Raw genomic sequence first — 16,779 nt, forward strand, 5'->3', positions numbered from 1 at the left:
CAGGGGTCCCTGTTCCATAGCAATCCTGAAATCCAGCTGGGAAAAGGTTGGAAGTTATTCGATTAGACCTCAAGGAAAAATTCTTTATGGCTCTTGAATCTGCCCTCTGGGCTGTAAGTTCCACTTTCTAATTTATCCTTTCTTCCTATTTTTTTTAATTGAGATATAATTCATATACTATAAAATTCACTTTTTTAAAGTATAAAATTCAGTGGTTTTTAATACACTCATTAACAAAGTTTTGCAACCATCACCGCTCTCTGATTCCAGAACATTTTCTTCACCCTAAAAAAGAAACCCATTACTAGATGAACACTCACTCATCATTCTCTTACTCTTCTTCAGGCTCTGGCAACCACTAATCTAATAGATTTCTCTCTCTGTAGATTTGCCTCTTTTAAACATTTCATATAAATGAAATTGCACTACATGCAGCCTTCATTTAGCATGTTTTTGAGGTTCATTCTTGTTGTAACATGCGTCAGTTCATTTCTTTTTATGATTGAATAATACTCTATTGTATGGATATACCACATTTTATTTATACATTCACCAGTTGACATTTGGGTTGTTTCTACTTTTTGGCTGTTGTGAATAATGCTGCTGTGAACATTCATACATATTTTTGATTGAACATATGCTTTCGGTTTTCTTAGTTATATACCTAGGGGTGGAATTTGCTGGGTCATATGGTAACTCTATGTTTACATTTTTTAATGTGTTTTCAAAATACATTTTCCAAAATGGCTGCACCATTTTGCATTCCCACCCACCATGTATGAGGACTCAGATTTCTCCACATTCTCACTCACACTTGTTATCTGCATTTTTTATTATAATTCTCCTTCAGGGTGTGAAATGGTATCTCATTGTGCTTTTGATTTGCATTTCCCTAAAGACTAATGATGTTAATCATCTTGTCATGTGCTTACTGGTCATTAGTAATATCTTCTTTGGAGAAATGTCTACTCAAATCATATGCTGTTTTTTTATTTGGGCATTTGTCTTTTTATTGTTGGATTATAAGAGTTCTTTATATACTTGGACAGTAGACCTTTATCAGACATGTGATTTGTAAATATTTACTCCTATTCTGTGGACTCTCTTCACTTAGTGTCCTTCGAAGTACAAAAGTTTTCAATTTTAATCAAACTCATTATATCTATTTTTTTCTCTTGTTGCTTGTGTTTTAGTGTCTAATCTAAGGAATCATTGCCTTAATCTAAGGTCTTGAAGATTTACACTTATGTTTTCTTTCAGATTTTTATAGTTTTAGCTCCTATATTTAGGTCACTGGTGCATTTTGAGTTAATTATTCTATATGGTATGAGGTGGAGGTCCAGTTTCATTATTTTGCATGTAAATATCCAGTTGTCCTAAAACAGTTTGTTGAAAAGACAATTATTTCCCCCACTGAATTGTCTTGGTACTCTTATCAAAAATGGATTAATGGTTTATCTTGAGACTCAGTTCTACTCTATTGATCTATATGTCTGTCCTTAGGACATTAACACCTAGGCTTGATTATTATACTTTATAGTAAGTTTTGATATCAGGAATTGCTAATCCTCCAGTTTAGTTCTTTTTCAAGATTATTTTGGCTATTCTGGATTCCTTGTATTTCAATATGCTTTTTAGAATCAGCTTGTCAGTTTCTACAATAATGCCAGCTAGGGTTTTGATAGGGATTGTGTTGAATTTGTTGATCAATTTGGGGAGTTATTATCATGTTAACAATATTAAGTCTTCCAGTTCATGAACACAGGATGTATTTCTGTTTATGTTTTGTCAAACTTATTCCTATAAGTGTTTTCTTCGTAATACTGTTGTAAGTGGAATTATTTTCTTAATTATTTCCTTTTAGAATTGTTTAGTGCCATTGTATACAAGTAAAATTGATTTTTATGTATTGATATGGCATCCTGTAACCTTGCTGAACTTACTAGTTCTAAAATTTTGTGTGTGTGGATTCCTTACAAATTTGTATATACAACATTATGTTATCTATAAAGAGAGTTTTATTTCTACTTTTTCAATCCAAATTACTTTTATTTCTTTTTCCTGCCTAATTGCACTGGCTAGAACCTCCAGTACATGTTGAATGGAAGTAGTGAGAGCATATGTCCTCCTCTTGTTCTGATATTATGGGGGAAACTTTCAGTCTTTCACCATTAAGTGTGACGTTATCTGTAGATTTTTCATAGATGCTCTTTCGTAGATTGAGGTAGTTTCCTTCTATTCCTAGTTTGTTCACTGTTTTTATCATGAAAAGGTATCAAGTGCTTTTCTACATCTATGGAGATTATTATGTGGCTTTTATTCTTTATTAATACGTTATATTACATTGCCTGATTGGTTTTTATATGTTGAACTAACCTTGTATTCTTGGGATTCTTGGTCTTGATATATAATCCTTTTTTTTTTTAACATCTTTTTTGTAGTATAATTGCTTTACAATGGTGTGTTAGTTTCTGCCTTACAACAAAGTGAATCAGCTATACATATACATATATCCCCGTATCTCCTCCCTCTTGCATCTCCATCCCACCCTCCGTATCCCACCCCTCTAGATGGTCACAAAGCACCGAGCTGATCTCCCTGTGCTATGCAGCTGCTTCCCACTAGCTATCTATTTTACATTTGGTAGTGTATATAAGTCCATGTCACTCTCTCACTTCATCCCAGCTTACCCTTCCCCCTCCTGGTGTCCTCAAGTCCATTCTCTACATCTGCATCTTTATTCCTGTCCTGCCCCTAGGTTCTTCAGAAACATTTTTTTTTCTTTTCAGATTCCACACAATGTGTTAGCATACGGTATTTATTTTTCTCTTGCTAACTTACTTCACTCTGTGTGACAGACTCTGGGTCCATCTGTCTCGCTACAAATAACTCAGTTTTGTTTCTTTTTATGGCTGAGTAATACTCCGTTGTGTATATGTGCCACATCTTCTTTATCCATTCATCTGTCGATGGACACTTAGATTGTTTCCATGTCCTGGCTATTGTAAATAGAGCTTCAGTGAGCATTGTGGTACATGACTCTTTTTGAATTATGGTTTTCTTAGGGTACATACCCAGTAGTAGGATTGCTGGGTCGTATGGTAGTTCTATTTTTAGGTTTTTAAGGAACCTCCATACTGTTCTCCAAAGTGGCTGTGTCAATTTACATTCCCACCAACAGTGAAAGAGTGTTCCCTGTTCTCCACACCCCCTCCAGCATTTATTGTTTGTAGATTTTTTGTTGATGGCCATTCTGACTGGTGTGGGATGATATGTCATTGCAGTTTTGATTTGCATTTCTCTAATGATTAGTGATGTTGAGCATCCTTTCATGTGTTTGTTGGCAATCTGTATATCTTCTTTGGAGAAATGTCTGTTCAGGTCTTCTGCCCATTTTTGGATTGGGTTGTTTTTTTGATATTGAGCTGCATGAGCTGCTTGTAAATTTTAGAGATTAATCCTTTGTCAGTTGCTTCGTTTGCAGATATTTTCTCCCATTCTGAGGGTTGTCTTTTGGTCTTGTTTATGGTTTCCTTTGCTGAGCAAAAGCTTTTGAGTTTCATTAGGTCCCATTTGTTTATTTTTGTTTTTATTTCCATTTCTCTAGGAGGTGGGTCAAAAGGGATCTTGCTGTGATTTATGTCATAGAGTGTTCTGCCTATGTCTTCCTCTAAGAGTTTGATAGTGTCTGGCCTTACATTTAGGTCTTTAATCCATTTTGGGTTTATTTTTGTGTATGGTGTTAGGGAGTGTTCTAATTTTGTTCTTTTACATGTAGTTGTCCAGTTTTTTCAGCACCACTTACTGAAGAGGCTGTCTTTTCTCCATTGTATATTCTTGCCTCCTTTATCAAAAATAAGGTGACCATATGTGCGTGGGTTTATCTCTGGGCTTTCTGTCCTGTTCCTTTGATCTATATTTCTGTTTTTGTGCCAGTACCATACTGTCTTGATTACTGTAGCTTTGTAGTATAGTCTGAAGTCAGGGAGCCTGATTCCACCAGCTCCATTTTTCTTTCTCAAGATTGCTTTGGCTATTCGGGGTCTTTTGTGTTTCCATAAAAATTGTGAAATTTTTTGTTCTAGTTCTGTGAAAAATGCCAGTGGTAGTTTGATAGGGATTGCATTGAATCTGTAGATTGCTTTGGGTAGTATAGTCATTTTCACGATGTTGATTCTTCCAATCCAAGAACATGGTATATCTCTCCATCTGTTTGTATTATCTTTAATTTCTTTCATCAGTGTCTTACAGTTTTCTGCATACAGGTCTTTTGTCTCCTTAGGTAAGTTTATTCCTAGGTGTTTTATTCTTTTTGTTGCAATGGTAAATGGGAGTGTTTCCTTAATTTCTCTTTCAGATTTTTCATCATTAGTGTATAGGAATGCTAGAGATTTCTGTGCATTAATTTTGTATCCTGCTACTTTACCAAATTCATTGATTAGCTCTAGTAGTTTTCTGATAGCATCTTTAGGATTCTCTGTATATAGTATCATGTCATCTGCAAACAGTGACAGCTTTACTTCTTCTTTTCCGATTTGGATTCGTTTTATTTCTTTTTCTTCTCTGATTGCTATGGCTAAAACTTCCAAAACTATGTCGAATAATAGTGGTGAGCGTGGACAACCTTGTCTTGTTGTATAATCCTTTTTATGTGTTGCCTGTTTCTGTGTGATAGGAGAGTTGGCCCTTGAACAATGTGGTGGATAGGGGCTGACCCTTCATGCAGTTGAAAATCTGTTTATGACTTATGCTCAGCCCTCTGTATTTGCATTTCCACATCCACAGATTCAACCAGTCACAGATTGTGTAGTACTGTAGTATTTACTATTGAAAAAATCCACATATAAGTGGACCCGCACAGCTCAAACCCATGTAGCTCAAGGGTCAACTGGATTTTTGGATAGTTTTCATTTCATTTAGTAGTTTTCTTTTCATGTGATTTCTTTGTCCAGTTTTGGTATCAGGCTAATATTGCCCTCATAGAATGAGTTGGGAAGTGTTCCTTCCTCATTTATTGTTTTGGAGTTTGTGAAGGATTGGTTTTAATTCCTCTTTAAATGTATAATAGAATTCACCAGTAAATCTGTGTGTCCCTGGGCTTTTCTTTGTGGCAAGATTTTTGGTTACTAATTCAGTCTTTTTACTTGCAGGTCCAGGTGTTTACTGTTACTTCTTGAGTGAGTTTGATAGTTTGTGTCTTTCTAGGAATTTGGCCATTTCATCTAGGATATCTAATGTGTTGATGTATAGCTTTTTTTTTTTTGTAGTATTTCTTGATTACTTTTAATGTTAATGGTGATATTGCTTCCTTCATTTCTGATTTTACAAACTTAAATCTATTCTGGTTTTTATTCTTGGTCAAATTTTTGATTTTTTCAAAGAACCAACTTTTGGTTTTATTGCTCTTCTCTGTTGTCTTTCTATTCTCTATCTTATTTTTTTCTGCCCTAACTTTTTATTTATTTTCTTCTCTGTGCTTGCTTTGGGTTTAATTTTCAATTCGTTTTCTCTTAAGGAGGAAGGTTAGGTTATTGGGTTATTGGGTTGAATTTTTTTTAATATATGTGTTTATTGCTGTAAATTGCTCTCTAAGCACTGCTTTAGCTTCATCACATAACTTTTGCTGTGTTGTTTTCCTTTTCAGTCATTTGGGAGTTGATTGGTCTTGAGCATCTTCTTCCAAGTTCAGTCATTTGGCTGTTTGCAGGAGACTTCAGTTCCTCTCCTTGTGAGCCTCCTCAGTGCCGCTCACAGTACGGCTTTCTCCAGAGTGAGTGATGAGAGAGCAAGAGGACAGAATAGTGTGGGTGGGGGTCACAGCGAACACCAGTGTTCAGAGTATCCAGGGTAGAAACCATATTCTTTTATAACCTAATCTTGGAAGTGACATACACTTCTGCAGTATGTTATTAGTAATCACACATTCCACCCTTGATACAATGTGGAAGGGACTACACAACACTGGAAACCAGGAGGTGGGAGTGGGAATCATTAAGGACCATCTTGAATCTGGCTACCACAAACAACTTGCCTAAACTCTTGAATTAGTTAAATTTGGAAAATGAAGAGATAGGGCAAAAATAAATTATTTCTGTCTTCTTGGGGGCATACTATTTCCATTTGGCAACATATTTTCTCTTCTAGCCCAGTGTTTGTTAGTTGCCTGAATTTTGAAACCATCTGAGTTTATATCCCTGGCCTAGATCTTTATTTAACTCAATTTTTTTTTATAGTTATGATAACTTGCACAAGTATTCTAGTAGGCTCACTAATCAGCAGCTAAGCAGCATTTTCTTTGTCTTTCTCTTTTTTATCTTGTTTGTTTGTTTTTTGCCAAGTCCTTTGATCTCACACACAGACTTATTCCCAGTATAAACAAACAAAAACTGAGTAGATGAATAGAGTAAAGTAGCATTATCTATTCTGCTTTAAACTTAGCTCTAAACTCAACTCTAAAGTATAGCCCTAGTCACATGATATGTCTGATCATATTTCTGTGGTTTTTTGATAAATATAATTATTTTGAATTTATAAAGTGATATTAGCCAATACATTACAGGATAATTAACCAAAATACCTGGAAGTAAATCAGTATCTCCTTTTAACACATAATTCAAAGCAAGATTAGGTTTGAAAAAAGATGGAAAAGAGTGTTCACAGATGCCTTCAGGGATTCCTGGAAGTAAAAATCAAGAAATGGTATAAATTGGGAATCCTTATGTGTAACATGGAAATTTCTCGTTTTGATACAGATCACTTTAGTTGGGTTACATGTGCTAATATTAACTATTCTGGAGCACAGTATATCACATGGGCTTAGAAATTATGTCCTTTGTGTTTTCCCAGCTAGTTAATAATTTTACATATTAACCTAGTTAGTTAATATATTTACTTATTTGACATTTTATGATTTACATAAAAGATAACTGCTCAGCCTGCATCTTTTGTTTGTCTTGTTATTTTCACTATAACCTAAGATAACAGTGGAGTAAATGTCAGCTATTAAAATGACAAGTACAGGAGTTCAGTATTTTATCTACAATCTCATAGAACTTTAAAATATCCTGTAAGCAAGACTTATTATGACTTCCAAGGTTCTATTATCATTTCCATTTTTATGAACAGAGAAACTAAAACACGGAGGGGTATGTAACTAGCCTGAATTCAGGAAGATGGCTAAGATTTCAATCTATAGCTAAGTCTTTCTTTTTTCATTAAAATATAGTTGACATACAATATTATTTTAGTTTCAGGTATACTATGGAGTGATTCACATTTGCACGCATGATGAAATGATCACCTTAATAAGTCTAGTAAGCAACTGTCCTCATACAAAGTTAATACAGTATTATTGACCATATTTCTTGCATTGTATATTCTCATTTATATGTGGACTCTAAGAAACAAAACAAAAACAAACTAAGCTAAAACAGACTCATAGTTACAGAGAACAAACAGGTGGTTGCCAGAGGGGAGGGGTGTTGGGGGATGAAATAGGTGAAGGGGGAAATTAAGAGGTACAAACCTCCAGTTATAAAATAAATGAGCCACAGGCATGTGATATATACAGTTGACCCTTGGACAACGTGGGGGTTAGGAGCACTGACCCTCTGCACAGTGAAAAATGAGTCTAACTTTGCAGCGGGCCCTCTGTACTCGGGGTTCCACATCCACAGACTGACCAACCATGGACTGTGCAGTACCGTAGTATGTATTTATTGGAAAAAATCCATGTCTGTGTGTACCCCCGCAGTTCAAATGCATGTTGCTCAGTGCTCAACTGTATAGCCAAGTCTTTTTTTCTAGTACTCAGAAACAAATAGTTCCTCTCTTCCCTACTGGGCTCTAAACAAAGAATAAATGTGAGGACTAAAATGTTACTTTTTTTATAGGCCCATAATCCCTTCTCAAATGTTTTTTCAGAATTCAACGTTCTTTGTTTTGAAAGAGCTAATGTAACAGAGATGTTTATTATGTAACATCTCCAGCAGGTCCAAAACAGCACCCTGTGATCAAATATATTGATATTTCTGCAGGACCGTAAACAGATTGATGTCGGCTGAGGTCACATTTTGCTACCAGATACAGTGGTGGTCATGGTGGAGGTAGTTTTGTTGCCTTTCCTCACCTTTAAATAGTATGTTTTCTAATCTTCTTGCATTTTAGAATCATGGATCTATAAAAGTGGTTGCTAGTTGGAGGACTTGCCTTCACATCTCTTAGACAATTGCTCCAGCTAATACTGAACCCCAAAACTAAGGAGACTCAACCCTTCAGTCTCAGACAGCCCAGGATCAGGTCAGGCCTATTCACACAGCACTGATCTGGCTGGGTAAGAGTTGAGGCATTTAAGGAGCAGAGGAGCATGTTGGTTTGGCCAAAAAGTTCGTTTGGGTTTTTCCATAACATCTTACAGAAAAACCCAAACAAACTTTTTGGCCAACCCATTATCTCTAGAAGTAGGCCCGCTTCTAAGAGGAAGAAGTATGGAGCCTAACCAAATACACTTAGTCATCCTTCCTAGTTCAGCAATCTTTCTGCCTCTGAAGGAGCAGAGTAAATAAAAGGATTGGGGTGAGGCCAGTAGTGTGTGTGTGAAAAAAGCCACCACCATCCAATATCAAAACTCTTTATTACTTATTATATACTGTGTTTATAAGTGGTCTGTCTTTATTCCACACCTCTTATAAAATCATTCAATTGTTTTTACCTCTTGTACAGGTTTCAAGCAGAATTGTATATGACTGCTGTTCTTTATTTTGGTTGTAGCTGACCAACATGTTTTGGGACCAAGGACTGATTAAGACCCTCAATAGTGGTACTGCTGTTTTTATAGGGGAATCTTAGTAGATGTGCACTGAAATATTTAAGAGTGAAATCTCATAATTCTGCAATTTACTTTCCGGTAGTTCTGCAAACCAATAAAAGTAAAAAGAAGGCTAATGTGGCAGAATGCTAACAATTCTTGAATCTTGATAGAGGCTGTCTGTGTCATTGTGGTGTTCTTTATTTTTTTCTTTCTGATTGAAATTTCTCGATATGAAAAGTTGAAAAAAGAAAAAAATCCTTGATGACATTTAGGCTATATATGAAGTGTACATTTGACAGAATTGAAGAATTAATGGTAATAAATAGTTACAGAGTTTAGATATTTTCTTTAATAGTTAATGTGTATACCTACTCTATTAGGTTAAAACTTGCTTGGTTACTTTACTTATATATACAATTTATGTTCACATACTAAGTGTCTTAGTATTTCGTAGAATACATTTGAATTAAAACTCTGAAAATAAGCTGTCTGTTTTTATGTCTAGTGGTTTATATTTTAGCTTGGGACCAAAAATAATTATTTTTAAGAAACAATTAAAAATGCCAAGTTTGGGGTTGATATATTCTCATAATACTAATTAAACCAACAAGGTTTTTATTGCTAAGTCCTAGAAACCATTCGCAATTATGGACCGAATCTGAGACTTGTGAAATCATTAATTTGTAATTAAGATAAATTTAAACATTGGTATTTTGCATTCTCTTTTTTAATTCTTATTATATTTATTTCTTCCCTAGATCTGCCTCAGAACTGTGATCCTAACATTCCCCTAGTTGCTCAGGAATTAATGAAAAAGATGATACGTCAGTTTGCAATTGAGTATATTTCAAAAAGTGGTAAAATTCAAGAGAATAGAAATGGTTCAATTGGACCAAGTCTAATATGTAAGAATATCCAAATGAATCAAGCAGAAAACTCCCTTCAGGAAGAGCAGGAAGGCCCCTTAGACCTCACTGTGAATCGAATGCAAGAACAAAATACTCAGCAAGGTAAGATTTGTGTGTATGTGTGTGGTATGTGTGTTTATGTGTGTGTGTGATATATAATTTTATGTTTTAGTATTTCTAAATATATATAACCTTATATTCACAGAGAAATTTACTTTAGAAGTAATATTACTTGTAATTAACCTATGTAGTATGGACTAGAGAGAAGTGTTAAATTAGAGCTTTTGTATTACATTTGACTTTGTTTATAAAACTGGAAGTGAGAGTTTCTCTCAGTGTTTTTTCACAATAAAGTGTATGGTGAGAGAATTCTAGCAAGCAACCTAAAAGGAAAGTGTACAAATAAAAAGATATATATGATAAAAATGTATTTTTGTAATGTACAGCTGAGAACATTCATTAAGCACTTGCTGTTCAGTTTTTTGCACTTAGGTGAAAAATAGAAAGAAATAGATGATTTGTATTCAATTGTTTATAATCTAACTAGGGAAAGAGAAAAGTTAATGCATGTGATAAATATAATATAATTAACTATATGGAGATAACATTTTTCCTAAGAAGCATGAATGATGAGGCTGTATTGGTCTTATCTAATTGTTTTTTTTTTTTTTTTTTTTTTTTTTTTTTTTAAATTTATTTATTTATATTTATTTTTGGCTGTGTTGGGTCTTCGTTTCTGTGAGAGGGCTTTCTCCAGTTGCGGAGAGCGGGGGCCACTCTTCATCGCGGTGCGCGGGCCTCTCACTATCGCGGCCTCTCTTGTTGCGGAGCACAGGCTCCAGACGCGCAGGCTCAATAGTTGTGGCTCACGGGCTTAGTTGCTCCGCGGCATGTGGGATCTTCCCAGACCAGGGCTCGAACCCGTGTCCCCTGCATTGGCAGGCAGATTCCCAACCACTGCACCACCAGGGAAGCCCTCTAATTGTTAATTGAAGGAAGAGTTGTGATTCTCAGAGGAAAAGAAGGAAGACCTTAAAGTGCTTGTGGAGGATGCCAAACAAGTGTTTGCCTGGAGAAGAGAGAACAAGTGGCTTTTGTTAATACAAGTTAAGGATAGTGTTGTCAGGCCTCAAAGCCAGAAAAAATGTCAGCATTAAGTTTGATTGCAGAAGGCAGTGTGGTGTTGGAGGCTGTAAAGAAGAGTACACTAGTCAGTGTTTAAAGAAGATAATCTTTTCAATGTGTAAGACATTAAAATTGAGGGAGGCTGAAATATGGAAATACTTTTCTCTTTTTGCTTCCCTAATTGTAGGTTGTGTGAGTTTATTTATGTAGTAAGATCTGAGAAATTTGAGATAATAATTAGGTAGGTTATAAGACAGAAAGAAATGTTGAAGATGATTTTGATACAAGTCTTAAGGACAAACATATATCAATACATTGAATTTTGGAAGTTAGAAAGCATGGGATTTTTAGAATTTTTGTTTGTCTTGCTTTTCCATGTTTCATACCCTCTTATATCTCTTCTCCTTTGTGGGAGGCAGTTCAGTGTTCTAAAGAGACTAAAACATAGGCTTTGGTATCTGTGAGAGACTTGTGGTTGAAATCCCAGCTCTGCTACTTAAGTTACATGACTAGTTAACTTTACCTATCAGAGCTTTAATTTCCTCATTTGTTACTTGGCAATAATAATAACAAACTCATTGGAGCAATATGAAAGTTAAATATAAAGTAACCAACTCATAAAAGATACTCAGACATTAGTCTCTCCCTACTCTCTACCTCCTGTTCCCTACCACCACAGAAGAGAAGGCTTGGAAGTAACATGGTAGTTATCTGTAAATATTTCTATGGCTCTTCCACTAAAGTAGGACTGAACTTTCTCTGAACGGCCCAATGAGTAGAATTAGGATCACTACCTAGAAGTTAGGTGGAAACAGATTTCAGGTCCATATAAGAAAGAATATTTCTAAAGAGCAGACATTTTTTTAAAGGGGAAAGGGGAAAATGATTCCCTGGTTGCCTTATCATTAGAGGCATTCAAAAGCATCAGATGAGTGGTTGGAATAGATGACATTTTAAAAGTAAATTTCCAGTCCTTACATTCTGTGATTCTGTGAATTTAAGTAATAAGGCAGACCCAAGTATATATAGAAAATAAGTAATGTAGTTACTTATTTAAATTATTTTGATATTCTAGGCAAAGTGCACAAATATATATGTGAACATTCTGAGGCTGAAAAGTCATTTAGTTTAGTGTGGCTTGTAGTGTATAAAGCAAGGGAGAGAATGGTAATAGGTGAGGCTAAAGAAATAGGTAGGGGTAAGATTGTGAGAAAGCCATGTAGGAAATATTAAGGATTTTGACTTTTCTTAGGGCCGTAGAAAGCTGCTAGGTTTCTTTAAGCAGAGAGTAACAAATCAGATTTTCTTTTATAAAACTATTCTGCTGTGGTATAGATTGGTAAGCTCTAACTTTGTCTACTTGCATACCAAATTTTTTTTTAATGTAGCACATGTATGTGTGTATCTATACACACCAGTACCTTATATGTACTAATATTTCCACAAATTAAAAATTTTAAGGTTGAAATAAAGATGTTATAAACAATTTTTAAATGTCTTGCTAATCGTGGTGACTTCACCCCCAGTATCTTATTACACCATGTAGACTTTGGAGTGTTTTCATTAGTAATAATACAAGGTATAAATCCTTATTTCAAATGGTTTCTTAAGAACTAAAAAAACTTTTGGACTGACTTCACTGTTCATACCTTATAGTATAATTAATAAAGTGCTCATACTAGTAGTAGCAGGATTAGTTCTGCCTTTGTTTGTCTATTATTTGCTAGTGCTTACTTTTTTCACATTATTCTCACTCTGTAATTTTGCAGCAATACTCATTTAAGCCATTTGTTCATTTTGTGAGTTATTTTATTCAAATTAGATGCTGTAATCTGTAAACCCAGTAGATAATCTAGCCATAAATAATGTAGATAATTTATGGATTGTCTGACCTATAAATCTATAAAATTATTAATCCCAAATGGTTTTACAGGTAACTTCATATAACCTTAAGGCAGCAGATAATTCTTATCTTTTACAGACTATTTTAAAGAATAGAAAAGAGAGAAATATTGATATAATCTTTATCAAAACAAGGCACAGATAGTAAAAGAAAGAAAATTTGCAAGCTAGTCTTATTTACAAACCTAGGTACAAAAATTCTAAACAAAATGTTGGCAAATTGAATATAGTAAATTATAAAAACATTATAAATGTTTTTATAAATTATAAATGTTTATAAACATTATAAATGTTTATATAAATTATAAATTATAAAAACATTATAAATCATCTGTGGGGAAGCATAGATGATTCTGCGTTTGAGACACCTTTATGATTTTACACATTACAAAAAAAAAAACCATATCATCCTAATAGCTACAGAAAAAATTTACAAAAGCTGACACATTTATTATAAAAAATGCTTATCACCCCAAGAATAGATGAGTACTTCTGCTATGAGGGACATCATAACCAAATGATTTAAAGTAATGGACATGACAAAAATTTTCAACATTTTATGAGAGGTCTTGACTCATGTAACGTGATGAGAAAAAAAGAAATATGAAAGTAAGCAATAATAAGTAATAGGTTATAAGGAAAGAATGAGCAAAATTGTGGTTACTTACAAACAGTATGATTGTGTATATAGAAAATATGAAAGAATATCTATGTAAAGTTTTAGAACTGATGAAAGAGTTCAGAAAAGGTACTCCTCACGAGATTAGTATGATAACATCCAGTTAGAAAATCCAGTTTTTAAAAAATCTTCTACAATAGCAACAAAAGCAGGAAAAACGTTAAAACACCTAAGAATGAAGCTAATAAACTAAGACCTTATGGAGAACATTATAAAACTTTATTGAAGGTTATAAAAGAAGACTCCCAAAATGAGTGATTATATTTTAAATGAATGGGAAGACTCTAAAAGACAGCAGTTCATCTTTAATGTACTTAATAATTCAATGTCATTCTAGTCAAAATTCTGATAGGGTTTATTGTGAAAAATGACTTGCCAATCATAAAATTTATGAGCAAAACTTAAAAGAGCCAAGAATTACCAAGTCAAGGTGGTGAGGGACTTCTCTAAAACATATCAAGACTGTATAATAATTCAAACAGGGTGCTGTGGGCCATATACAAATCACTAGGACAGATTAGCAAGCCCAGAAGAGATGTCATTATAAATCACCAGGATGATGGCCTGTTCAGTAAACAGTTCCAGGGCAATTGGTTACCCATTTGGAGGGGGAAAAAATGGATCCCTACCTTACACCGCTCACAAAAGTAATTTTAGTTGGGTTAAAGGGCTAAATGTTAAAAGCAAAACTAAGTTAGAAAAGATAAAGGATTATGTCTTAATGAATTTAAAATAAGAATTTCTTAAGATGCAGAAATAACAATCCATGCAATAATTGTGTAAATTTGTACTAAAATGTAAAACTTAAGTGTTATAAACGTCACTGTGAAGAGAGTGAAAATTCAAGTCTCAAATTTGGAGACAGTATTTACAACTGATGTAACTAACAACCATTCAGCTAATCAAACAGAACTACAGCCAATGAGGAAAACATGACACCTTAGAAAAATAGGCAAAAACAGTTATCAGAAGATTACAAAATAACCAAATAAGCAAAGTAAAAGATGCTCAGAAGAATATCCTGCTCAGCTTTCATCCCAATATAGGGTTCTTTTATTCTGTCATATAAAAGATGGTAATTCAACCTCTGATTGACAGTAAGTACGTGCAAAAAATCGTTGTTTGACAGCTCTGACAATTAAGCTCCTATCTCTGAAACATCCACCCTTCATTTTATATTTCTTCCATCTGCAATAATTATTTTACTCAATAGTACTGTAAATATTTGTAGAAATTATTGTATCTCCAGACTTCTCTTTCCCATGCTAACCTTTAGGGTTTTGGGGTTTCTTTTCCATCTGCAACAATATGAGAAAATTTATTCCTTTTACTTATTATTAGTGCTGTAAATATTTGTTGAAACTATTTTGTCTGTCTAAACCTCTGTTTTCCATGCTAATCTTTATATAGCTTCTCTAATTTTTCTTCATAAATCAGTTTCCATACTTCTCATTTTCCTTGTCCTCTCTTCCACAAACTGTAGACTGACTTAAAATATTGTTACCCTGAGAGATACATTCCTATTTGCCTCTCCATTGTACCTTCTAACCAGGTATTTCAAATATTAGAGAGATTTCTTTGTATACTTTCATTTCTGCAGATTTGTATAAATACTCTGAGCCTCAGAAACTGGGAGAAAGTAAGTTATGAATTCTTTTGTCCTGGAGCAGTAGCTTAAAAAACAGGTAGAAATAAAATTAGCATAACCAAAAAAAAATTTTTTTTCGATTTTAATCTGAGCCCAAAGTAAAAGCTTCTCCTGAATTACAAAGTACAGGAAGAAATTTGCAATTTACGGACCTTTATCATTATCGTGACAACCATGAAGAATTTACCGGTTCTGTACAAAACAAGATCAAATGTGGGCAGAGGTGAAAGAGCAGCGCTTTATTGGCCTTGTTGGTGGTGTTGTCTACCATGAGGTCCAGTGAATATTCTGGTAGAATTTTCATTATAGTAAATTTCTCACTTCATTGTAATTGTTTCCGTGTTTATCTCCCCACTGTAATCAACCTTTGGGAGCAGGAACCTGTGTCATCTCTTTTGTATCCCCAGGGCGTGTATGATATATGACATATTGGATTTACTGGATTAAAAATCTTCACTATTTTCAAATGCTATTGACAACTAAACTGAGAATTGATACTTGATCATTGGATTTATGGTTTTTTAGCAGTGAAATTTCTTATTTTAAACATATTGGATGGAAATTATCCTGAAATATCTTTATGCTTTCTTAAACAACATATGGAACATTGTGTCATGATGAACATTAATTATTACACTGACCTGTATTGACTTGACATTTTTAGAATTATTCTCCCTTAAGCTAACTGGCAACAGATTAAGTTAAAAATACTTTTAAGAAATTATTATTTCACATTGCTATCAGTAGGCTTAACTTTGGAAATCATGTCTCCTAGATTGAATAAGATTTTTTTAAAAAATAAGTTATGTATGAGACGAATATAAACTAGACTTCAGGTAAATTTTATATTTCATTGAATGAAATATATAAATTTCAGTGATATGTTTAATTGTTATTAAGTATCCTTTGTTGTTGCTGCTGCTGCCATTCTAGTCTGGTTTCTTGGCTGAGATTAAGGTAGGTGACACTGTCAGCTGAGATGTTAAACTATAATTAAAAGAGCAATGTATCATTTTATGATATCATGTATTATAAACTACGCTGTTTATAAATGAAGTTTGTTGTTACTCTGTTAGGAAAATACTGAATAGTTTTGTTTTTTTTTAAAGTTCAATTCAGAAGATATTTCCATATCTACTAATGAAGGCAATAAAATTATCCATCTTGTTTTTCTGTGCTGAACTTTTGTTTTCCAAGGCTGAAGACATATGGAAGAAAATGTTATGTTCCATGCTTGAGAAGATACCATATTTTAGTAAACCTGAAGAATAAAACATATCTAAATGATTTCATGTCCCTTCTGATCTAACCTTCTCTGACTCTAGGGATAGATGAAACAGGTGGTTTTTAAAAATTCCAAATCAAGGCCATATCACTCATCTGCTTAAAAACACTTTAAAAAAAAACAAAAAACAAAAAACACACACACACACACTTTAATGGCTTTGAATTGTCCTTAGGATAAAGTCTAAAATCCTTAACTCACCAAGATCCAGATCCTACCTATCTATTCAGTCTCATCTTGCACCTTTCTTTAGTCTTCATATTGGTTTTCTCTGTTTCTTGAATGTCATATACTCTGGCTTCAGAACATTTGTACATGCTTTTGCCTCTCTGTAGAAGCCACTCTACCCCCTACCCACACCAGTTTTTTCTAAATAAATTTTACTTGGTGTTTCTTCAGGTCTCCATTTAAATAAACATCACT

The 16,779-nt window shown here is 34.0% G+C and overlaps 1 protein-coding gene across 8 annotated transcripts in view; it reads left to right on the forward strand.

Annotated features, from left to right (window-relative positions):
• The window catches only part of LCORL (ligand dependent nuclear receptor corepressor like), a 179,302-nt gene that overhangs the window by 114,373 nt on the left and 48,150 nt on the right, over positions 1-16,779 (forward strand). For 7 of the 8 annotated variants that reach the window (XM_059923276.1, XM_059923278.1, XM_059923273.1 and 4 more), the window contains exon 5: positions 9,568-9,819. In XM_059923276.1, the coding sequence (XP_059779259.1) occupies positions 9,568-9,819 (252 nt within the window). Of the gene's footprint in view, positions 1-9,567; positions 9,820-16,779 lie in introns of those variants that run through there. The other variant, XM_059923280.1, reaches the window with a different exon arrangement.

This window comes from Balaenoptera ricei, chromosome 5, assembly GCF_028023285.1.
Source record: "Balaenoptera ricei isolate mBalRic1 chromosome 5, mBalRic1.hap2, whole genome shotgun sequence".
NCBI classification, from domain to species: Eukaryota; Metazoa; Chordata; class Mammalia; order Artiodactyla; family Balaenopteridae; genus Balaenoptera; species Balaenoptera ricei.